This window comes from Xenopus laevis, chromosome 8L, assembly GCF_017654675.1.
Source record: "Xenopus laevis strain J_2021 chromosome 8L, Xenopus_laevis_v10.1, whole genome shotgun sequence".
In the NCBI taxonomy this organism is placed as follows: domain Eukaryota; kingdom Metazoa; phylum Chordata; class Amphibia; order Anura; family Pipidae; genus Xenopus; species Xenopus laevis.
Genome location: NC_054385.1, coordinates 8,365,573 through 8,390,483, shown reverse-complemented (window position 1 = coordinate 8,390,483; position 24,911 = coordinate 8,365,573). Strand labels below are relative to the sequence as shown.

Below are 24,911 nucleotides of genomic sequence, written 5' to 3'. Positions count from 1 at the left end.
TTATAGACTAAGTACTCACAGGCAAGGTCCTTCCTTATAGACTAAGTACTCACAGGCAAGCTCCTTCCTTATAGACTAAGTACTCACAGGCAAGGTCCTTCCTTATAGACTAAGTACTCACAGGCAAGGTCCTTCCTTATAGACTAAGTACTTATAGACTAAGTACTCACAGGCAAGGTCCTTCCTTATAAGACTAAAGTTACTCACAGGCAAGTCCTTCCTTATAGACTAACTTCACGGCCAGGTCTTCCTTATAGGACTAAGTACTCACAGGCAAGGTCCTTCCTTGTAGACTAAGTACTCACAGGCAAGGTTCTTCCTTATAGACTAAGTACTTCACAAGGCAAGGTCCTTCCATATAGACTACGTACTCACAGGCAAGGTCCTTCCTTATAGAACTAAGTACTCACAGGCAAGTTCCTTCCTTATAGACTAAGTACTCACAGGCAAGTTCCTTCCTTATAGACTAAGTACTCACAGGCAAGGTCCTTCCTTATAGACTAAGTACTCACAGGCAAGGTCCTTCCATATAGACTAAGTACTCACAGGCAAGTTCCTTCCTTATAGACTAAGTACTCACAGGCAAGGTTCTTCCTTATAGACTAAGTACTCACAGGCAAGGTCCTTCCTTATAGACTAAGTACTCACAGGCAAGGTCCTTCCTTATAGACTAAGTACTCACAGGCAAGGTTCTTCCTTATAGACTAAGTACTCACAGGCAAGGTCCTTCCTTATAGACTAAGTACTCACAGGCAAGGTCCTTCCTTATAGACTAAGTACTCACAGGCAAGGTCCTTCCTTGTAGACTAAGTACTCACAGGCAAGGTTCTTCCTTATAGACTAAGTACTCACAGGCAAGGTCCTTCCATATAGACTACGTACTCACAGGCAAGGTTCTTCCTTATAGACTAAGTACTCACAGGCAAGGTCCTTCCTTATAGACTAAGTACTCACAGGCAAGGTCCTTCCTTATAGACTAAGTACTCACAGGCAAGGTTCTTCCTTATAGACTAAGTACTCACAGGCAAGCTCCTTCCTTATAGTCTTAAGTACTCACAGGCAAGGTCCTTCCTTATAGACTAAGTACTCACAGGCAAGGTCCTTCCTTATAGACTAAGTACTCACAGGCAAGTTCCTTCCTTATAGACTAAGTACTCACAGGCAAGTTCCTTCCTTATAGTCTTAAGTACTCACAGGCAAGAACATTCCTTATATTCTAATTACTCACAGGATAGGTACATAGTTTATATTCTAAGTACTCACAAGCAAGATCCTTTCTCCACTTTGTGCTGGTGAATGCCATGCTTCCCATCTTGTCTTGCCCAATTTAAGCATTTAGTTATATAAAGAGATAACATGACCTGCAGGCTAACAAACGCAAACTAGTACCCCTTGACAACCAATCATCTGGCCACCTGTTAGAAATGCAAGGCCTGGTTAGTTGCTATAGGTTACTAGACCTGGTGCAAACTTTGTGAGTTTTATGACATAACCCTATCAGACTATTTATTTTTGGCTTTGTTGTTTTATTTGGCATATCAGACTTAAGAGATTTCCATATCATCATTCGCACCATTTCCCATCCAATGTCCTTTGCCTGTAAAAACATGCCCATATCTCTATGAGACTGACGGAGACATAATGAAATCTGTTATGTCTGCTGCTGGTTCACTCTCCCAGTGCTGAGATGACTATTATGGCAGAGGTGATGAAAGGAAGAAAACGGGACTTTTCTGCAAATTCTAAAAGAACGAGACCTCATTTAAAACATCTTTGCACGCTCACGGCCAATCAAAACTCAACATTCAGACAAAATAAAATGAAGTTGCTTACAGTCACTTGGAATTGTGGGTAGACATATGCAAATGTCAGCTTTTCCACAACAGTTGGACACAACAAAGGTTGGACAACCAGGGTCGGACTGGACAGCCGGAGCACCAGAGAACCCCCCAGTGGGCCCCATTTTAGACCATAAATTCCATCAGCCCTTTCTAAAATATAATTTAGCCCTTACTACATATTTTGTTTTTGAGACTGGGCCCTTGATATTATTAGGTTCTCTGGTTGGCTTTAGGAGGCCCAGTTGACCTTGTGCACAACCGTGACGTCAACAATTCTGCATTGAGAGAACCTTATCAAGCATAGAACATTTGAAACCCCCTTAATCATTGTGATCATAAGCATGTCGACCTGCTTCCAATCCCTAAATATAGGCCACAAAGCAGGCTGGTCCCGCCGCATTCCACCAGAGGCAAGACGGTGCGGATATGGCCGATTACTTGCAGATTTAACCTCTATTATCTGAGCTATTCTATTCGTTCCATCCTGTGCAAACGACAAATACCTTTTTTCTTACTTTGCCGGCCCCTAAAGATACTCCAGCTCTATTGGAGCGTGGTTCCACCTATGCAAAGGTAAGGGGTAAAAAAGGGTTAGGTCTCCTTATCTGTACCATCCCACTTGCCTTCAGTGTTTCATTTCAATACATACGGAGGTAAAAAAAAATAACCAAAAAACATTGCCCAGCAATGTTTTTATTCAACCCTTAGTAGCCAAGCAATTAGCTACCTTTCCCTGAGTTTGATCACTGCAGATAATTGAATAAAACACGCCTTCCAAACCAAAAATACTACATGTGCCATATAGGAATCTGACACTACTTCCAGTATCATCTCCCATTGGGAAAAAAACCTGCATCTCTCCCCCCCAATCCTCCAAAAAAGCTGCAACTACCTCATCATTAGGTAGGAAGCCCAAATATTAAATTTTGCATAATAAAAGTAGTTATAAGCATCATTCCACCCACACCACCTGCCATCCCCTTAACCATACTACAGACCTCCATGGGGCCCCATGAGGGGGAGCACTAGCTACTGCTACATCATTCCAATGGTCAGGGCCAGTAGGGAAAGATCATTGAAACTGGAACTTTGCTTAGAATTAAAGTTGTTTTCAGTATGCAAAATTTTATATTTGGGGTTTCTTCCCCTTTAAAATGATAAACCTATAAAGAAGATTTTGGCAATTTTGCAAAATGCATGATTCGGACAAAAGTTACATTTGATAAAAAGAAAATCATAAATAACTTCCAAATCTCCAGTTTGTCGATTTCCTCCTTAAAATGGAGGGAAGCCATCAAGTGAGACTTTGTAACTTGACCCGCTCCACAGGGTTTAAAGCCCTTAAATTTGGACAGTGAGGTCTCTCTCATGCGACAGACCCAAGACTGAGCATTCAGTAGGTAGGATTTCTCTCCTATGTCCTGGGCACCATTAGAGGTCCTTGAAGATGGCCTACAAGAGTCAACAAAGCTTATTTGTTGGACCATGTCCTTGAAGGTCTCAACTGTTCTCCATTTCCTGTATCTCTTTTATTGGACAAGGCTCCTCTCCCCCACACATATAAAATAACACAGTGATACCCGAGCTTAGAATAAAGCAAAAAAATATGATTTAGCAGCTAATTTTTTTCTTTCTGTCTCTGTTACCGGCACCTGGGTGGGATGACCACTTCTCCTTGCCTACTTTTTGGCCTCCACATTAGCACTTGGGCATCATTTGCGTTGGGTTTTATCAGTGCACTAGGAACTATGGGTTCATTTTTGCTGAGTACCTGTGGTTGCTCCTGCCCAAAGGGCTCCTTTAGTTTGGCTCGTTGCCCTAACGGCATATTGGGGTTGACCTCAATTTCAAGTCTCATCCTCCATTTTATTGTGTGAAGGATAATAATGTCATTGGTGGCCATGTTTGTTGCCACCAGCCAAGTGGTAAAGCTTTGGTCTCTGTGGATGCCCGTCAGCTTTGACACGTTGCCATCATTGACAGGCACCGCCCATGTCACGCTTGGGTAGAAGTTATCATTCATGCTGACGGTGAACTTGGATTCCCGTTTGGTGGGGCCGGTGACGGTACAAGTCTCAGTGGTGTTGCCGTACCAAGGGTAGTTGACTCCATCGGAATCGCTGATGGCTGTGATTTTTCCACACTCAAGGTCAGGTAATTCCCAGCTGGACCTATGAAGAACAGAAAAATGCTGGGGGTCACATGATAATGAGAGGTCCATGACCATACCACACTGCTGACCCCTCTAGAACCTGCAGGAACATCTCCTCCTACGGTGGTGCCCCTAGCAGCAGCCTTAGGTGCAGCCATGGAGAACTCCAGCCTTAGGCCAAAGTCACACTAAGCATATGCCCCGCTTCTCTCCGCGTTTGTTTTGTAGACAGTTGGACAACTAAACAGTGTACACAAAAAAAGAAGCGGGGCATACGCTTAGGGGGTTATTTATCAAAATCCGAAAACTATACATGTTTAAAAAAATGAATTTTTCCTAAAATTTCCTGTGTGGGAAAAAATCGTATGAATTTATCACCCGAAAACTCGTATTTTTTCAAATTTTTGCCGGAAAACCACGAAATCTTCGGATTATTGCACGAAACCCAGCGCAGATCAGGATATCTTCAGGACTTCTCCCATTGACTTACTATATACAACCTCGGCAGGTCTGAGATGCTGGATTTTCGGATTCAAAGTTTTTTGCTTCCACTAAATGTTCGGATTTTATAGTAAAAAAAAACCCTCACATTTTTCGAGTGTTTGGCATTTGAACTTTAATAAATAACCCACTTAGTGTGCCTTTGCCCTTAAAGTGAACCTGCTTCCCCTACTTTCTATTGGTTAGTACAAGTTGTTCCTATAGACTGGTAACCATTACAACCTACCTTTAAATCCTTTGTTAAATGAACCAAAATCTAGCGCTGCCCTAAGGAGGATGTGTCTCCCCCCAGCTCATTTTCCATATGATACTTTTCCTGTTCCTTTAAAAAGCCACCCCACTGCAGCCCCCTTTATAGAGTCCAATGTGCTGTCCCTACATCCTGCTGTATAGCAGAAGCTGTGTCTCTGCTGAGAAGGGACCGTTCTATTATTTCAGTGGGGGTCTCTTCCTGTGCTCAGTGACACTTCCGCAGCCTCGGCTGCTCTTCCTCCGATAGGAAACACAGGGGGAACAAGAGCGGCTTTGAGAGGAGGTTGACAGAGGCCGCAGACTCTCAGCTGCTGTTTAAAGTGGGTGCAATAATACATTCATTTATACAGAATCCATTGCTTATTTCTAAACAGCCGCTCCATTTTTAAAACCTAAAATGACCCCAATTTTCTTTACTATACACATTATCTTCTGACCCCATCTTTCCTTACTATATACATTATCCTATTGTTCCTATTGTACACAGAGAGCTCACAGGCTGGAATCAAACGCCGAGGTTGCCGGCCCGGTTGCCTATGGCTTTCTGGACGGCTTGGCCCGGCCCTGCTATCATAGTTTGTAGGCCTGGCCTATTCTTTTCAGCCAAAGTAAACTCACACCTTTATAACACTGCAGTGGGAGAATCTATTATACCCATGCTAAAGGGGTTTGGTTGAGCGTTGCTGCAAGAGCAAAAAGGTCAGCCAAATACGACCTTCTGTCAGAGACCCAGAACGATACGGCCGAACGAGCAGAACAGTGCCATTCCACATGAATATTCTCAGATCCGATGTGCTTCAGTACTTCTGAGGCTATAACTTACCTGCAGTTTAAAGCAGGACCATCGCTGTATAATATTTTCAATGTCTCTTTTAGCAAAGGACTTAAAGGGACTATGAACCCCCCAAAAAATAGTTTGCCTAATGAAAAGAAATATAATTCTGAGCAACTTCCCCATATACATTTGTTATAAATTATCATTGGTTCAAAAGTTATGAGTAAATGTCATTGCTATTAAAGGAAGTGTCTGTCTGGCCATTTTTTTTCAACTTCCTGTTCCGTCTCTTGAAACAATGCAGCAGACACTTGTAGTTAAACCCAGTGAGAATGGAGATAGTATGTATATTATTTTCTTTGTTGGGTTAATTCCCCTTTAACTGAGGCCTGAAACAAGTAAGTCATGAGTTTTACATTTTTTATTTATTTTGCAAACTACTTTTAAGGGGTCGCTTTTGAACACAAGTGCAGCAAGTCGCCATGTTTTAACCCATAATGCAGTGTTTTCCAATAATTTCACTGGGTGTGAGTTGCAGTCTGCAAGTTGCATCTAAAGCAGAGCGACTTGCATCCGAAATTGCACTTGGGTTCCTCGACGAGCCCTTAAAAGTGGTTTGCAAAATAAATTAAAAATTGGGCCAAAGACATCGATCGCAGTCGACCAGATGATCGTTTTAAAGTTCCTGGTAGACAACGGAAAAAATAGCCATGCAGAAAAAAAGAATAGTCGCACGCTCATACAATTCAATGCATTTTGGGGTATCGTTGGTATTTATACATGGAATTGCCTCTGTGCCTTCCTGCTATGAGTTCTTAAGGTAGATCTTGTGATGGACGTCAGGTGACAAGAGTAGATCACCAGGTGACAAAGTCTGGAGACCCCTGATCTAAAGTGTTAAGAGTGGTGTAACTTTCAGGTGCTCAAGATGGCGTTTGCGTCCAATTTAAGCAAGTATGTTGGACCTATTTACGCAGCACCCTCCATGTTCAGCAGAGCCAGGCCAAGCAGTATTGGCACCTAGTTGGCTCCCTAACCGGACCACTCCACAAGTTGTAGTTAGCAAAGTTGACCATACATGTAGAACAGTCCACTATATTTCTTCAATGGGGACGGCAATGGGCCCCCCATGACGCCACCAATACAGATGTATATTGAGTGTCTTCAGGCTGAGGACCACCTGTAGTATCAGCTGAAGTCAATGGTAGATCACAGCCCTACAAGCGCACGGTTACAGGAAACCACATGCAACTTCCTGTTCTGCAGAACAGGATGTGCCAAATGCAGAAAATATCATCACATGAAAACCACATTTACACTCGCTCGCGGTGGTCGCACGTTTCAGAACCTGTTATGACTACAGGCGCTGTCCCTGCTTACCAATAAGGACCATCTCAGAATGCGTGCGTTCTTGTGTCTATACTGCTTCTTGCTGTTATCTGCTACGTGCAGGCTGTTCCTTTGTAGCCTTTAATCCCTGATTGTGGCCCTGAGCAACTTCTGCAAAGATACGGACCTTATTTTGTGGCTCTTCAATGTCATGTCAATGCGAGTTAGAGATAACTCCCTCATACAGACCAAGATACTTACAGATAAATAAAAGAGACACCCTTCCCATTATTACCCCCCAAAACAAAACATATTGGACAGAGAACAAATAGTCCCAGAAATAAAAACACAACAAAAAAAAACCTACAACTGATTTACACTATACATAGTATATGTGAGCAAAAAGTGTCTGCACAATGCCAGTAGGCTGCACACACACAACTGTGTTCTAACCGGTTTGGTAAAACAATTCTTGTATCATCTCAAGTCTATTAGGAAGTGACACCCGAAACAAGTGTGTGTGACATTTATAAAAAAGAAGTGTAAGTCTACAAGGCCTTGAGAAGGTATCAGGGGGATTTGAAAGCAGAGAAACCAACCTGCTTAGAGTGAGATGGGCCAAAAGGAGTCAAAAAGCCCTTCACATACAAGACAGAAGTCATGTCCCAATAGCTTGCACTGATGAGATCTAACAAGGCTACAAGTTTGGATAAAAGGCTCGGAACTATTAGGCTGTATCTGAGCTATAAAACCTGCGCTTCTAGCTGCATAGTTGGCCACAGGGACATAAAGCAGAGATTTGTCATTTTTTTGGTATTTAGGCAGTGCTGTGTGTATAGCATGAGGCATGTAAATTACACTGGGAGGATTACAAAGTGACCCCTGCAGCTGGGTAGAGATGCTTGTATTGCAGAGGCGTCTGGCCGCAGTCTGCAGTGAAAGAGCCCACATAATCACTGTGTACAATAAAGTTTCATGAAAGCAGTCGACTGTATTTATACTGAGAGTGCGTCAGAACTCAGAGACACTCCTCTCCCAATACACCTGCAAGGATGGATAGAGAGAGATAAATGATAGACAGAGAGATGGATAGATATGGATAGATGGATAGATAGATGGATAGATAGATAGATAGATAGATAGATAGACAGATAGATAGAGAGATAGATATAGAGAAATAATAAATAGATAAAGAGAGAGAGATCGATAGATAGATAGATAGATAGATAGATAGATAGATAGATAGACAGAGAGAGAGAGAGAGAGAGAGAGAGATAATAGAGAGGGAGATAGATAGATAATATAAAGAGAGAGATGGATGGATAGATATGGATAGATAATATAAAGAGATAGATAGAGAGAGAGAGAGAGAGAAGAGAGAGAGAGAGAGAGAGAGAGAGAGAGAGAGAGATAGATAGATAGATAGATAGATAGATAGATATAGAGAAATAATAAATAGATAAAGAGAGAGAGATCGATAGACAGACAGACAGATAGATATGGATAGATAGATAGAGAGAGAGAGACAGACAGACAGACAGATAGAGATAGATAGAGATAGATGATAGATAGATAGATAGATAGATAGATAGATAGATAGATAGATAGATAGATAGATAGATAGATAGATAGAGATAGATGATAGATAGATAGATAGATAGATAATATAGAGAGAGAGATGGATAGATAGAGAGAGATACATAGATAATAGAGAGATACTAGATAGATGGATAGAGAGATACATAGATTGATAATAAAGAGAGAGTTGGATGGATAGATAATAGATAGAGAGAAAGAGAGAGAGAGAGAATAGATAAAAATCTAGAGATGGGCAGATAGCGAAAGAGAGAGATGAAGAGAAGGATGGATGGATGAATAGATAATAGATAATAGATAGAGAGAGAGAGAGAGAGAGAGAGAGAGAGATGTATGGACAGACAGATAGATATATGACAGACAGACAGATAGATATATGACAGATAGGCAGCTTACTGTAAAGCTGAGACAGAAAGGGAAATTGGATATAGAGTGAAATGTATGCGGCTGTTGGTTATTCAGCAGCTTGTGTTACATGGAGCTGAATGGTTCCATTTCATTCTGTTTTTTTATTTTTAGTCAGTATCTACTTTCCCTGTAAGCTGAAGTGTTCCCTTGCCTGGAGCTTCCATCCTCTGCTGTGCCACCCCTGGACCCTACCCCTACTCTTACAGGTTCACTTTTAGTATCTTATACAATGGCTAATTCTAAGCAACTTTCTCAACAGTCTACATCATTTCTTTTTTTTATATACGTAGTTTTTGAATTATTTGCCTTCTTCTTCTTCTGACTCTTTCCAGCTTTCAAATGGGGGTCACTGACAAATGTATAGTTATTGCTACTTATTGTACTCCTCTTTCTATTCAGTCCTGTTCATATTCCAGTCTCTTATTCAAATCAGTGCATGGTTGCTAGGGGAATTCGGACCCCAGCAACCAGATGGCTGAAATGACAAACTGTAGAGCAAAAAGCTAAATAGCTCAAACTGCAACTTGTCTCAGAATATTGCTCTCTACGAGAGACTTAAGAGTTAATTTTAAGGTGAACAACCCCTTTAAGCTGAGATCCTTGTACATCAGTGTAGAAACCGCTGCTGCTCTTGAAGCTTAGACCAGTGCTGGGGGCCACTTCAGTTTCCCTAACAAGTATTCTCTTTACAAAATATTGAAAAACGCATCAAAGGGAATTTCTTACTCCTAAATCAGTGGGAGGAATCTCGCTGTCAGCAAGAAAAAGGCGAAATCAGAGGTTACCGGATCATCTGGGGGAATAACTGTGCCAATAGGGGTCCCAACTATGATTTAAAGAAACAAGCGCTAACAAAGTCATTCTCTGGGCATCAAGGACTGAAGTTCCTATAGACAAATGACTAGGGATGCACCACTATTTTGGATTTAGCCGTATGCCTGAATCCTTTGCGAAAGATTCAGCCGAATACCGAACCGAATCCCATATGCAAAGTTGGGATGGGAAGGGGAAATCCTTTTTACTTCCTTTTTTTGTGACAAAAAGTCATGTGATTTCCCTCCCCGCCCCTAATTTGCATATGCAAATGCGGATTCGGTTCGGCCGTGCAGAAGGATTTGGCCGAATCCGAATCCTGCTGAAAAAGGCTGAATTCGAATCCTGGATTTGGTGCATCCCTAAAACTGACCACTGCCATTCCACCTTAAGAAGGTCAAGAGTTTGACAGCCCTGACTTGTAGACGTAGAGGAGCCCAGAATCACAACTGTCACTTTGCTGAGGCTTATGTTGTCTTCATGATCTTAAGCCTTTCTTGGTTAATGAAAAACATTAAGAGCATACTAGCTTGGTAAAAAAACAAAACTATATATAAGAATTTTCTAGATATATCCTCCCCTTGAAGGTCTATCCTTGGGTCAGGGCTCTACATAGCTTATTATAGGATTATTATACATGAAAACATAGGACAGAAGAATGAGGGGTCTTCTTCTGACCTTCAGGCCAAGCTTTGTAGGCATTCTCAACAAATTTCACCCGAACTGTCTTCAGTCTGGGCCCTCCCACCAGTGCATTGACCCACATTAGGAAGCCCTCCTTCATATACTTACTTGCCCAGGTCTCCATAATAGTTGTAGAACTCCATGTGATTGCAGGCCTGGATCCACCCTATCCTCCATGTCTCCTTCAAGGCAACGGGAGGCACTAGAATTTGGGCTGTGGCTCTGAAGTGAGGTGTCCTGTATCTGAGGACCACGTTGGATGACTCGTCAATGGTGGTGGGAGTGGAGTCAATGGAGGCCTTGAGATCCAGCACGGCAATAGACTCTCTCAGGACCTTGGGTTTGCAGCTCAGACTCTGAATGCATCCCATGGTATTGAGCACCAGCGCAATCTCCAGAAGGTTCAGGCAGTCCTGACGATGTAGGGAAAGGTGGAAGTTACGTCTCCTTTCCAGGTCAGAGCTGGGTGAGAGGTCGTCCTGGTGGCTGCTGCTGATATTTCGGGACTCCCGTTCTACATCCATAGAGATGGAATTACGGGCATCTCAGTGGTGCCAACAATGTGTTGATCCCACCGCCCCCCCGTACCTGAAAACAACATCATAATTAGCATTCCCATATATATAAGAGGAGGCAGTATCAGTAAAGGAAGGCTTTGGACATACCAATTCTACAGAATCATCTGTTTCACATTATTAAAGGGCAAGTAAAGATTCTTATGAACACCTAGTCATTGATATGTAGTGTAAGTATAAAGTCATTCAGATACAGTTTGCAGGGAAGCATAATGCATCTACATGTTTTCCATACATAATCACACAAAGCAAATCATTGACATGGTCCAGTCTCATCGTTCCTGTGCCTCAGACTTCCAGGTCCTAACGTTGCATCTTTTTTGGCTCAATGTTAATCTGCCAGGAGCCTTATGTTGCTTAAGTTACAGACCCCCACCCCCCATTTGTTCAACCTAAATTTAACCTCCTGCTTCCTCCATTGTGGACTACTTCCTCCTTGGTGCTGACAAAGAACCTGCCACACTTGGGGGCAGTGTGACTACCCCAAAGGTGGTGGTAAAAAAAAAGGCGTATATATTTTGGTCTTTACTTGCCCTTTAAATCCTAAGATTTCCAAGATTTTTGGAAATGTATCACATTTTTCAACCAAAATAAAGAAAATTCGGGAACGGAAACTTTTTGAATGTGCCGGGAGAGATATTGTCATTTTGATGCATTTACCCTTAGGATTCACATACACATTTAGGGACCTCTCTGTTGTGCCAGGCTAAGCATAGAGACTGCAGAAGGATAACTGTCACATATAGCAGCCTAGCTATCCTCATGTGAACCTCTTACTTACATGGGTGGTCTGCCTTTTGTTTTGGGGGGGCCTGATCCTTTGAACCGTGCTGTGCCAAATGTGGGTGCCCATTGCCGTCCCACTGCTGTTTGCCTTTTCTTCTCGTTTTCAGTTTTTGCCCTGCAGTTTTCCTTTTTATAAGCAATTATTTGCCTGGTACCCACTGTGGATATTTCAGGTATTCCTACAGAATGTCCGCAGTATATTTCTAACCCCGTCTTTTCTATTTAGCTGACTCTATTCTACTCAGCATTTCATTCAGTTGAAACAGCTCTAGCATAATGCAGCACACTCCATCCACTGCTGCCCCAGGCTATTACACTGATCATGAAATATATACACACACACACTCACATATATATATATAAAGAGGGGGACCCCCTCACTATAGTATGCTCCTCCCAATAATGAAGTCTAACTGGGGCTCAGCTGTATCATGGAGAAGAGCTTACAATCCTAGGGGTGGTATTTGTACCCCCTCACTTTGTAGGTTTGAGAATAAATTAGCAGCTGTCAGTGAATGGTCAGTGGGAAACGGGTGACCCCTGAAAGTTGCATGAGTCAATGAGACAGTGGAGGGTGGGGGGGACAGTACCTGTAAGAGCGTTGGCATCAGTGATAAAAATCCCCCCCTCTTCCAGTTGAGGGGTGGTGATGTCCCGTCTTCTTCTGCAGATATTTGAGCCTTCACATCTCACCCCTGGGGAGCTACCATGGAGGGAGGGAGGGGGGTGCTCACCTGCTTGATGCCTGTATCCAGCCGGCTGATCTTGCCACCAGCAGCCTCTATGAGAGTGCAAGGGATTAGCAATGTAAAGCCAAGCAGACAAGGGGAGGGGGCTCCCCAATCACTCCCCCCCTTGTCTCCGGATCCTGAGAGTAGCACCGTGTCCTCCTGCCTGATTGCTGCTGCCCTTGTCACTGCATCTTATTTTAAACCTTGTCACTTCTCTTCCCCTTTACATCTAACCCCACTCCCTCCTCTTTCTCCACCCCTCCTCCTTAAAATAAGCACACCCCACCCTCGCACAGACTGCAACTGCCATACAGGAAACTTTGCAAGAGGGACACTGAGCGTGAGCATGATAGTGCTGCCCCCCCGGCTATAGCTGGAGATTAATGGGGGGCCTCCCCCAAATCCTCCAACTTCTATATATTCATATAAATATAATTGTAGGTTCTCCAATGGAAAGCCTTCTATTGGTAGCCTCCCCAAACAAAAATGTCCCCCTTCTGGGGGATCCCTAAACCATTGGCCCTGGATTACTGCACAGCCAAAGCCAGGCAGTTTCTGTTGATTGGCAGTTGCAAATCCCTCTTTGCCTTGGGGTGGCTTCCCCCCTGTGTATGAGGCTCAGCGCTGTCCCTTTGCACCTCTAACTGTCAGCCCGATCTGCCTGCATCCCATCAACTGCCCCCTCTCCTGCCTCTGGCGTAAAGCTGCAGCACTTGGCTATTAAACTGCCATTTCCTCTGCTGTGCTCTAGGGGTCCTGGGTACTGTAGTCTTTTTTTATGTACTTGCTTTCCCCTCCTCTAGCAGCAGTTCATGTTACTCTCCTTGCTCTGCGGAGCACACCGTGTTCTGTTCATTAATCATGAGTTTAGTCTTATCATCTGGCTTATTATTACTGGGGAACTGCTCCTGTAGGAAATCATAACTTTCCTATATTACCATAAACTCCACGCCTGTGTTTTTATAATGGGGAACTCCACCCAAAAGCTTTTTTTTTTGCCTAATGAAAGAAAGAAGTATGTGTTGCGTCTGCTACATTGTTTCCGGAGGTAGAACCAGCAGTGCGGCTTTTAAAAGTTTTCCTTTGCAAGTTTATTTCTAATTACTTCTGCTAATGTGGCGGAGTGAGGGTCCTAAAAAAACATAGTTATAACCAAGTGGCCCACAGGTCCCCCCTAAGAAATGTTTCATGAATATGTATTTAAGCTGCTGGCCCCCCACCATTCTTAGGGTCTGCTTACTCTATATGCCTCCTGTTCTGCTTTGATGCATGTGCTGCTTCAGGGGGTGCAAAAGAGCCCTAGAATCCAAATCATACAGGACGATTAATAGACTCCTGATAAATACCATCAGAAGGGGCCTCCAGGCTCTCTTGGAAATCCACAGGGCCACAAATATAAATTAAAAACACTGTTCATTTTAAGTGCCCTATAGGCACTTAAAATCCTGATAAAACTGCCACCTAGGGTTTGTAACTGTGATAGGGACCTTAGATTGTAAGCTCCACTGAGGCAGGGGCTGATGGGAATGTAATAGGGACCTTAGATTGTAAGCTCACTAGGGCAGGGACTGATGGGAATGTGATAGGGACCTTAGATTGTAAGCTCACTGGGGCAGGGACTGATGGGAATGTGATAGGGACCTTAGATTGTAAGCTCCACTGGGGCAGGGACTGATGGGAATGTGATAGGGACCTTAGATTGTAAGCTCTCTAGGGCAGGGACTGATGGGAATGTAATAGGGACCTTAGATTTTAAGCTTGCTGGGGCAGGGACTGATGGGAATGTGATAGGGACATTAGATTGTAAGCTCACTGGGGCAGGGACTGATGGGAATGTGATAGTGACCTTAGATTTTAAGCTCACTGGGGCAGGGACTGATGGGAATGTGATAGGGACTTTAGATTGTAAGCTCACTGGGGCAGGGACTGATGGGAATGTGATAGGGACCTTAGATTGTAAGCTCCACTGGGGCAGGGACTGATGGGAATGTGATAGGGACCTTAGATTGTAAGCTCTCTAGGGCAGGGACTGATGGGAATGTGATAGGGACCTTAGATTTTAAGATCCACTGGGGCAGGGACTGATGGGAATGTGATAGGGACCTTAGATTGTAAACTCCACTGGGACAGGGACTGATGGGAATGTGATAGGGAACTTATATTGATGGGAATGATGTATAATATCTGTAAAGTGCTGTAATATGGTGCCTTTCCTGGATTGATGGTTGTCCCCCCTTTGGGGATAAGGCTGACAAAACATATTCTGCCCTGTCAGTCTAGATTAGGATGTCTCAGCCTTTAGGAGTCTTTGGAGAGACAGCAGTGCAGGGCTATTTTATTGCTGGGGTCTCTAGGTGGAGCTCTAACAGTTGGCAGCCCATCCATAGCCACCGTCTGAGATGGTCTAGATAGGGGTGGGGGTCAATGGAGACATCGTAGCATTGAATAGAATTGGAGCAATTTGTGGTAAGCTCCATGTCTGAACTGAGCGCTGCAGCACTGCACTAGGAATCAATGTGTTATTGGTCGTTGCTAAGGGGTCACAATTACTTTGCCCCAAGACAAAACAGTAGCACAATTGTTCAGAGAAGCTGCTGGAGCAGAGTGGGGAAACAACATTTAGCATAAAGTTTCTGTTTTCCCAGAATGCTAGGCTCCTGGTTCAATCCCAACCAGAGAAATGGCCCCCACCTTATTGGCAATGGTTTCCTCTGTGTAACATAGTGTGGGTAACACATAGTGGGAATAGGTAGTGGATAGGGATCAGATGCAAGTCCAGAAAGCCAGACTTGTACAGGCCTTCAGGTCAGGACTTGGGAGTTTGGAATTCTGGGAATTAGATGGCAGGTAGGGCCAGAAATATGGATGGAGCAAACTAACAGGGTTGGACAGGGGAAAAAACCTGGTGGGCCCAGCAGACCCAGATCAGTTCCCTTTGTCAAACCATTCCCACTGCCCCGACCTTCCTCCCTGGCCCTGGAATATTCTCCTTTCTTGAATAAATAAATGTTTTGAGGGGAGATATCCTTCGTCTCCCTTCACCCTCCGCCTTCAAGCCGACAGAACAGTGAAGAAAGATCACAGGTCTGTGGTTTGGGCTTGAGGATGTGGAAGCAGAAGCCAGAGATCATGGGTTCAGGCACAAAAGGAGGAAGGTTCAGAAAAAGGAGAAGTGAAAGAGGCCAAAAAGCAACACAGCGTCTTAGTGGAATCTCGCCTTCTACTTGGGCCCTTAGATGGGGAATTCTCTGGGCAGCAAGATCTTAGGTTCAACAACACCTTCACACTTTCATTTCCCTTATTAATTCTAACCAAGTCCAATATGGCAGCTCACACCTACATGCACAAAAACAAATACAGAGAGGGTACTATGGTACATTCTTATAAGGTACCGTCAACTTTAGGAAAGATATATGTTGGTATTTGTAGAGAGTCCCGGTGTGGTGTCGGACAGCTGCTCTGAGATCTCAGCCCAGACCCTGGTGTCATGGGTGTGGCAACATCAACAACTACAAGTCCCAAAATCCTTTATGTCCCGGGGGGGGGGACAAGTGGGTTGGGAAGGCTACAGGAAGTTTTAAAGTGAGCACCATCAAACCTGTCCTCAGATTACTTGTGCTGCTATTTCTATTGGATTGTTGTGCTGCCAGCTAGTGACTGGCAGTTGGTGTGGGCTGCCCCACTGTGTAACACGGGGTAAACAGCATGTGCATTCCCTGTCTAAATATAACTCTTGGGATGCTTGCTGGGAGAAGTCTGATTTCAGCTTGTGTAGATACAGGAAGAACCCGGCTGCCCAATACTTGTGCTTCGTGCCCTTCCTGTTCTTCTGTGCCCTGCACAACGTCACCAGAGCTTTCAGGGTTCTGCAAACATGCCAGCGCCCCAAAAACGAATCAGATTCCGGGACAGGAATAACGTTCTGGCAAGACCGGAGTTTATGTCTCTTAACCAACCCATAGGTGCTCCACCAGAAGCCAGGAACTCCAACAAGAAGCCAAGTGGGCAAGGTAGCAGCAACTCCAGTGAGAATGCCAGGGAGCGGCGGCAAAGCCAACAGCTACCAGAAGAAGACTGCATGCAACTGAACCCATCATTCAAAGGTATCGCCTGGAACTCTCTTATGGCCATCGACATCTGCTTGTCCAAACGTCTGGGTGTCTGTGCCAACAGCACCTCTTCTTGGGGAGGTGCCAGATCCATGGTTAGACTGATTGGGATAACCAGTCACGGCTTTCCCTGGATTGGGGGGACCCTGTTGTGCCTGTGGAAGAGCAGCACCCTGGCAGGGCAAGAAGTGCTGATGAACCTTCTTCTTGGTAAGTTTGAGGACTTAAAATGTCTGCCTTGATCGATGGTTATTAGACTTTGTAGGCTCAAGTTCCCCTTGGTGGACTAATCTTTGGTCAAGGCCCCTTAGCTAGTAATATGGTTATTTATAGGAAAGCAGTGGTTTATGTCATTCCACCATAGGATAGCTAATCATTTTTACTCCCAAGTACCACCCTAACTGGCCTACAATCTGGGCCCTCCTGGACACTACTCCAGGGCCCACCAGGGTTCCAGACCCATAGTTTGGGGACCACTGGCTTAGATCTTCAGGTGTTAATGATTCTACATGTTATATTAGATATCCAAAAGGAGCCCAATGATCACAGCATGGTCCAAGGCTTCAGGCCAAGTTCTTTTATAAAGATCAATTCATTACGATACACAAATTTATAATTGATGACATCTCTAAGCACAATGGAGCCCTAAGTGGAATATGGTTTTACCATGGCTCATAATCTCAATGAGGACAATGGGCTGTTGAGTTAAGATAGAAGAGGGTTACTGGGAGTTTTGGTTCCAGAGTAGCATGATTGGCACCAGGTGGTCTATCTGTCATGTGAAACAGTTGAGGCGTATGTAAGTATAAAGGGTATAAGATGAGGGGTGATAGGCTAATATGCGCTCCTGGATACTCATGAAGTTGTAGGACATTGGGTCAAGGACAGAGCCAATGCCCCATATACAGTTAATATTCCTAGAATTATAGCAGGCTGACCAATATCACTCGTTTATCAAAAATGGGGTGCACAAATCCAAATAAAGTTGGTGTGGGCCTCTGTATTACAGTGGCACAATTGGTATTTCTATTGCACCTTTCATTTCTCAGTCTAGCCTAGAGTCTGCTAGGGATGGACTGGCCTACCAGGGTACCTGGAATCTCCTGGCAAATTTCAGAAGTCCCAATGAGTCAGACATAGACATATTACTGATAGTACAGTCCATTTTCTTGTACCTTGGGTCTGCATGCACATATTGGTCCTGTGGCCCCAGTGAGGTTTCAACCTTTGAAGTAACCACTCTGAATTCTCTCTTGCAGACCCAGGGAGGCCATATCTTATTATGTAGCACTTAGGCAAAACTATACTAACCTGCAACTCCCATCATCCTCTGACAGTCCTCACTGTGGTTTACAGACCACTCCAGTGGAAAGTTCAGGCCACCGTGAGTATAAAATGAGCCAGGCAGAGAAACTAAGGTGCCTCACCCTGCACCCAGTCTGTTTTCCTATTTATTTGCATCACTGCTCATCAGGAGAAGGATTAGGTGATCCCTGAGTGACGGCACCATTTGAATCTATTTCTGGGGCCGAACGCCAGATTTGCTGACACCCAGAAAAGTTCCCACTGCTGAATCATAAGAGACAAGTTTAAGGTTGAAGCACCCACTAGGGAGGGGTGGGCATGTGCAGGGGCCTTATGATTTAGTTCTCCTATAATGTAAATCAGAAGGTTGCTTAGAATTACATTTGCTTTCATTATAGTTTGGTTCTACATTTCTTTAAAGATGTTGACATGACTCTGAAGCATCTGCCTTGTCTTACTATTTCTCTCCCAAATTCTCGTTGTCTCCTTCTCAGCCTTGATGCTGGACATCCTGACGGTGGCTGGAGTGCAGAAGCTTTTTAAGCGACGTGGCCCCTATGAGATGACTCCTGGAGTTCTAGACTACCTGTTACTTGACGTCTATGCTTTTCCTGCAGGACATGCCAGTCGAGCCACCATGGTGTCTAAGTTTTTCCTCAACCACCTAGTGCTCGCTATCCCTCTCCGCATACTTCTGGTCCTGTGGGCCTTCATTGTTGGCCTGTCCAGAATCATGATTGGGCGCCATCACATTAGCGACGTTCTTGTTGGGTTTATCATTGGCTACATGCAGTTTAACCTCGTGGAGGCTCTATGGCTCTCATCCAACACTTGTCAGATGTTGGCCTCTCTATGTCTATGGTGAGACAGACATTATAATTGCACTGGTTGGCCAAGTGAAGAAAGCCATCATTGGACTCTAGAAAGACCTTTAAGGACAATGTAAAGACATAGTAGTTGAAGTTGGGAAAAGGGGCACGTCTGTCTAGTTTGGCCACTGGAAAGCACTGGAAGTGTAGCAGAAGATAGTTCTACCTATATCTCTAGACATAATACCTGTGATACCACCTACATTTTGAACACATTTCATCAAAAATCCTCTTCATTATGAGTACTGGAGAATCTCTCAGTGGGCCCAAGTCAAGGACCATTGCCATCAGGACTTATTTATTTCTACCATAGGACTATATGACATCAATGACATTCAACATGGTGCACATCTAATTGTTATGAGGGTGGGCCCTCAAAGTCAACTTCTCTGGTAGGCGATAGATGGCATAGTCTGATTACCATAACACTATACTGAAATGATTTGTTCCCCATCTTTGGGCCATGCCATTAACAGGCCAGGTTTTTTCCATACTAGAAAATAATTTTAAACACAGATAAACCTGAGCAGCATTGTGTAGTGGAAATATGTAGAAGTTAAGGGAGACATGTCTTAAATTATTGCTGTAGAGAGGGTGTGGATGGGAGGGCTTAAAAGAGAACTCCACCCAAAAACTGTCTTTATGTCCTTATGTAAAGAAACAGGTTTTGGGTGGCGTTCTTTAAATCTACTGCAATCCTGCCCTGTCTACTTCTCTTTCATTGTTCTTACAGAGTAGGAGGATTTGAATGAAGAATAGAAGGTGGCAAAGTCTTGTGGGGATGTTGAATGATTCAAGGGGTCCTGTATCTAGTCTTCTCTCTAGATAGTAAAAGATGGCAATGCCAGCGTGGAGCTATAGGTGGAATTTGAACGTGATGGGTGGAGAAGCAGTAAAGCTGCTTCCTAGTTATTGGTGCAAAGGTGGAAGCAGTCACAGAGTGGTAAGAAATGTCTTTTATGTTTCAGCACCAATACTAGTCAATAAAGATGTTGTTAAGAGAACCAGACATGCTGTTTTCTGTTCTATGATGACAGTATGGCCGGCTTTCTTTTGTGCTGATCTTTTGTTTAAACAGCACATGCTAAATGCCGAGCTGTAGCTTCTCTATTTCATTATCTGCCAAAGCCCCCTGAACTGAGCAACATGATGCACTGGCACATTATATTTTCCATCTGATTCCCAAACTGACAAAGCTACATGGGGTGCAAGTTAGGAGATGGATAGGGGTGCAAGCAGATCTGTATTCACGAAGCCACTGCTCCATTTAGGAAACAGAGACCTGTGCCAATTTAAATAATGAATAGTGATATAATGAATGTGCCTTCCACTTAATAAATGAACCCTGGGTCTTACTGACACATGTATGTAGTATGTAGGCCAGACCATATGCACTCAAAAGTGAAAGAGATATAACCACATCTGCATACATACATTGGTCAACAGGAACCTACTGAAAGGTGAATATATTGGTGGCCAAGAGAAAAAGAAAGATTGGCATTCAGTGGAACTTACCTCTAAAGTTCAGCAGCAAGTCTTCTTCATCCCCTACAGTGGCTTCTTCTCCTGTGGCTTCTCTGTTCTTCTCTGACGGCTTCTTTGTTCTTAACTCTGCGGCTTCTCTGTTCTTCTCCAGCGGCTTCTCTGTTGTTCTCCAGCGGCTTCTCTGTTCTTTCCTCTACGTCTTCTCTGTTCTTGTCCTGCGGCTTCTCTGTTCTTCTCCGGCGGCTTCTCTGTTCTTTCCTCGGCGGCTTCTCTGTTCTTTCCTCTAAGTCTTCTCTGCTCTTCTCCTGCGTCTTCTCTGTTCTCCTCTGGCGGCTTCTCTGTTCTTCTCCTATGTCTTCTCTGTTCTTCTCCAGCACCTTCTCTGTTCTTCTCCTGCGTCTTCTCTGTTCTTTTCCTGCAGGTTCTCTGATCTTCTCCAGCGGCTTCTCTGTTCTTCTCCTGCGTCTTCTCTGTTCTTCTCCACCGACTTCTCTGTTCTTCTCCTGTGGCTTCTCTGTGTTCTTCTCCAGTCTGCTCCTTCGTCCTTCTCCAGCAGCAGTGTCCGCAACAGCAGCAAATTCTTTTTCCCCGGGCCCCCTTGTAAGTTGAAATCCACCTGGGATGACTGTGCCCCCATGATGGTGGCCCTGTGCAGAATTAGAGAGAGAAAGAGAGAGTGAGTGAAAGAGACCCCTCTGCCTCTTGCTGAACTATAACTCCCAGAAGGAAGTGAATTCCAGGTGTGTGACACTGGGAAATCAATAAATGACATTACATTGCATTCAGCCAGACAGGGGGATATGGTGGATTCCCTCTATGCAGCAGCCACAGGTAGCCATGCACACACTTACTGCTCTATAATGCTCACTCACACTCATACTCTCTCTCATACTCACAGACAAAATCACACAGAGAAACAAGTAGAATTAAAGTGCCGCCCACATGGCAGCAGCCCAATTTGGTGGGTGGATGGTTGCTTCCATACATTTTAATATAGTATAGTATTTTCCTACAACTAGAGACCCCCACCTCATTGTGCTCTTGGGGGTGAAGCCAGTAGACAATGATGGTGTCCATAGTGATCCAGTCCAGTGGGTAGGGGAACTGTATCTAAGTTCTGAGCTTTCTGTTCTCATCATCAGCATTTTCCACTGTGAGGATAGGGATAACTTTATGGATGGTGATAACAATAAATAAAAAACACATGGATATTCAGCCTCTATAGTGCATCACAAGGTTAGTCATTACCTGCAGCTCCCAGGAAGGAGCCTTGAAACGAGTCATGAGAAGTGTGTAATTCCTGCTCTCTCTCCACCTGCTCTTGACCTGCACCAACCAGAAGTCAAGTAGAGAGGAATTGGGTATCAGTGAGACAGAAGTTGGGCTGATACCACACTGGTGCCATTTATAAACAAACTTCCCATGTACAGATACAAGCCCCTATCTCTTACTAACATTGGGCTTGGCCCTTACTCCTGCCATATCTGTGCTCCTCCACATTCCACATCAGGCTTTGGTGGTAACTTTTCCATGTTCTCTCTCCAACCACTTCCAGCTGGCGGAAACCCCAATCAGACAAGGCTGTCCCACTGAGCTGGAGCACAGAAGAAAACAGAAGAAGTTTAATGACATTATGAAAGGAAATAGAAATAGTATAACTTCCTGTGTGCCCAGAACATTCCTTCTCTGTATAAATCTGTATTTATACATATAGGAAGAGCTGCCATATTGATTCCCTTAGACAGAACAGTATGAGAGTATAGCTTATTGTGTGCCCAGAACATTCCTTCTCTGTATATTTGTATTTATACATATGGGAGGAGGAGGTGCCATATTGATTCCCTTAGACAGTACAGTATGAGAGTATAGCTTATTGTGTGCCCAGAACATTCCTTCTCTGTATATTTGTATTTATACATATGGGAGGAGGTGCCATATTGATTCCCTTAGACAGTACAGTATGAGAGTATAGCTTATTGTGTGCCCAGAACATTCCTTCTCTGTATATTTGTATTTATACATATGGGAGGAGGGAGGTGCCATATTGATTCCCTTAGACAGTATAGTATGAGTGTATAGCTTATTTTGTGCCCAGAACATTCCTTCTCTGTATATTTGTATCTATACATATGGGTGGAGGTGCCATATTGTTTCCCTTAGACAGTACAGTTAGAGGGTATAGCTTATTGTGTGCCCAGAACATTCCTTCTCTGTATATTTGTATTTATACATATGGGAGGAGGTGCCATATTGTTTCCCTTAGACAGTACAGTTAGAGGGTATAGCTTATTGTGTGCCCAGTTCATTCCTTCTCTGTATATTTGTAGTTATACACATGGAAGAAGGGAGGTGCCATATTTTTTCTCTTGGAATACAGTGGAGAAGGGGTTAAAACGAACAGCTCATATATTCCAGCTCAGATTCCCCCCCATGAACAACCATCTGTAGCTTCTTCCTTCCCAGATAAACCACTTCCTGCGGGGGGGGGGGGAGGTGCCATAGTCAAAAGTAAACCTTATGCAGAATAAAATAGTAAAATAATGGTTTGCAGGTCAGGCAACAAGTTTGTGATAACCTACATTCCTCCCGTAGATATTTCCATTATCTCTAATGAAGGGTTGTTGCCATATTGCTTGCCTCTACTAATAGCAGCAGCCATAGAGTACTTATAGAATGATAATGATCTCAGCGGCGATGCTGCTACAGATTGCATACAAATACCAACTGATACGAGAGGTGAAGAGCTTACAATCTAAAACAAGTTTTTATTTCTGGGTCGATATACCCTTTGACCATTAATTCGGTCTGCTCAGCCTTTAACAGCATCTGCCAGACTGGTCCCTCCCATGACTTAGGAATGGATGGAGCTTAGCGGAGTCTCCTCTATAAATGGAAAGTTATATATATATTATTGCTTTATGGGGGGCAGATGGGCGAATCCAGACGGCCTAATGCAAGAGGTCGATATCATGGACAAATCTGGTGCATATTTTTCATTTATAGCCCTGCTGACTCCGCCAGATCAGTAGTCAGAACTGGCTATATTTGTAATTCTAATCTCTCACTTCACAGATGGGTATCTTTCCTAGAATGTAAGCGTCCTGGCTCCTCATTGGTTAGTTATGTTGGTCTGCCATCTCATCTACTTACTTAAGTATTGGGTGCCCCCTGGTGGCTGCACTGGCAGCAGATAAAGCAATGAAACATACAAGATGGCCTCCTTGTGGAAGGTTTAAGTCCTACAAGTCAGTATGGAATGCATGAGATAAAGAAACATGTAGTATAACTATTCTTTCCTAAGTGGGCAACTGAGTTTTGGGGGAGGGGATCACTAGAAGTTTTGGACCCCACAATAAAATCATTTTAAGATGGTAAAGGGGTTGTTCACCTTTGTCTTAACTTTTAGTATGATGCAGAGAGTGATATTCTAAGACAATTTGCAATTGGTTTTCATTTTTTATTATTTGTGATTTTTGAGTTATTTAGCTTTTTATTCTCCAGTTTGCAATTTCCGCAATCTGGTTGCTAGGGTCCAAGTTCCCCTAGCAACTATGCATTGTTTTGAATAAGAGACTGGAATAGGAGAGGCCTGAATAGAAAGTTTAGTAATAAACTGTATGAATAACAATACTTTTGTAGCTGTAAAGAGCATTTATTTTTTAGATGGGGTCAGTGACCCCCTGTTTGAAAGCTGGAAAGAGTCAGAAGAAAAAGGCAAATAATTAAAAAAAAAACGATAAAATTTAAATAAGACCAATTCAAAAGTTGCTAATAATTGGTCATTTTAACTCCTTTAAACTCCTTTGCAGTCAGTTTTCCAATGAGGCTCCCTATACCTCCTGTTCTGGGATCTGTTATCCGGAAACCATTTATCCAGAAAGCTCCAAATTACGGAAAGGCCGTCTCCCATAGACTCCGTTGTATCCAAATAATAGACATTTTTGAAAACGATTTCCTTTTTCTCTGTAATAATAAAACTAAGATATAATTACTTTTTATTGGAAGCAAAACCAGCCTATTGGCTTTATTTAACGTTTACATGATTTTCTAGTAGACTTAAGGTATGAAGATTTAAATTCTGGAAAGATTCTTTATCCAGTAAACCCCATTCTGGATAAGAGGTCCAATATCTTTACAAGGGAAGTAGAGGGTGCCCCCAGTGGACCCACTGTACTGTGACCTGAAAGGAATCATGGGATCCCGAGTTATGGAGTATTAGAATATCCCAGGTTTACCTTCAAGTCAACTTTTAGTCTGTTATAGAATAGCTAATTCTAAGCAACTTTTCAACTGGTCTTCGTGTCTTCTTATAGATAGTGTTTGGATTATTTGCCCCCATCTAAAAAACAAATGTTCTGTAAGGCTACAAATTTATTGTTATTGCTACTTTTTTATTACTCCTCTTTCTATTCAGTCCCTCTCCTATTCATATTCCAGTCTCTGATTCAAATCAATGCATAGTTGCTAGGGGAATATTGAGCCTAGCAACCAGATAGCTGAAATTACAAACTGGAGAGCTGCTGAATAAAAAGCTAAATAACTACCACAAATAATAAAAAATTAAAATCAATTGCAACAGTATGTTCTGAGCAACTTTTTAATCATCCATCATTTTTATCTCGTCTGTTGTTTTTGAATTGTTTGTTCCTCCGACTCTTTCCAGCTTTCAAACAGGGGTCACTGACCCCATCTAAAAAAAA

At 43.4% G+C, this 24,911-nt stretch overlaps 2 protein-coding genes across 3 annotated transcripts; one reads left to right on the top strand and one right to left on the bottom strand.

Moving 5' to 3' along the window:
• Window positions 1-417: 417 nt before the first annotated feature.
• On the bottom strand, window positions 418-13,185 carry LOC108706136 (protein FAM78A-like). 2 transcript variants are annotated; one of them, XM_041572447.1, is made up of 3 exons: window positions 12,303-13,185; window positions 10,460-10,939; window positions 418-4,012 (listed from the first exon to the last, which is right to left on the bottom strand). In XM_041572447.1, exons 2-3 carry the CDS (start codon window positions 10,873-10,875, stop codon window positions 3,484-3,486), a joined length of 945 nt encoding a protein of 314 aa, XP_041428381.1. In that variant the 5' UTR covers window positions 10,876-10,939; window positions 12,303-13,185; the 3' UTR covers window positions 418-3,483. The 2 variants fall into 2 exon arrangements, with proteins under 2 accessions (XP_041428381.1, XP_041428382.1); XM_041572448.1 differs by having other exon boundaries at window positions 12,447-13,185.
• Window positions 13,186-16,129: 2,944 nt separating this feature from the next.
• plpp7.L (phospholipid phosphatase 7 (inactive) L homeolog) lies at window positions 16,130-20,081 on the top strand. Its single transcript, XM_018242441.2, has 2 exons — window positions 16,130-16,762; window positions 18,352-20,081. The coding sequence occupies exons 1-2, from the start codon at window positions 16,318-16,320 to the stop codon at window positions 18,720-18,722; spliced, it is 816 nt and encodes a 271-aa protein (XP_018097930.1). The 5' UTR covers window positions 16,130-16,317; the 3' UTR covers window positions 18,723-20,081.
• The last annotated feature ends 4,830 nt before the right edge of the window (window positions 20,082-24,911 follow it).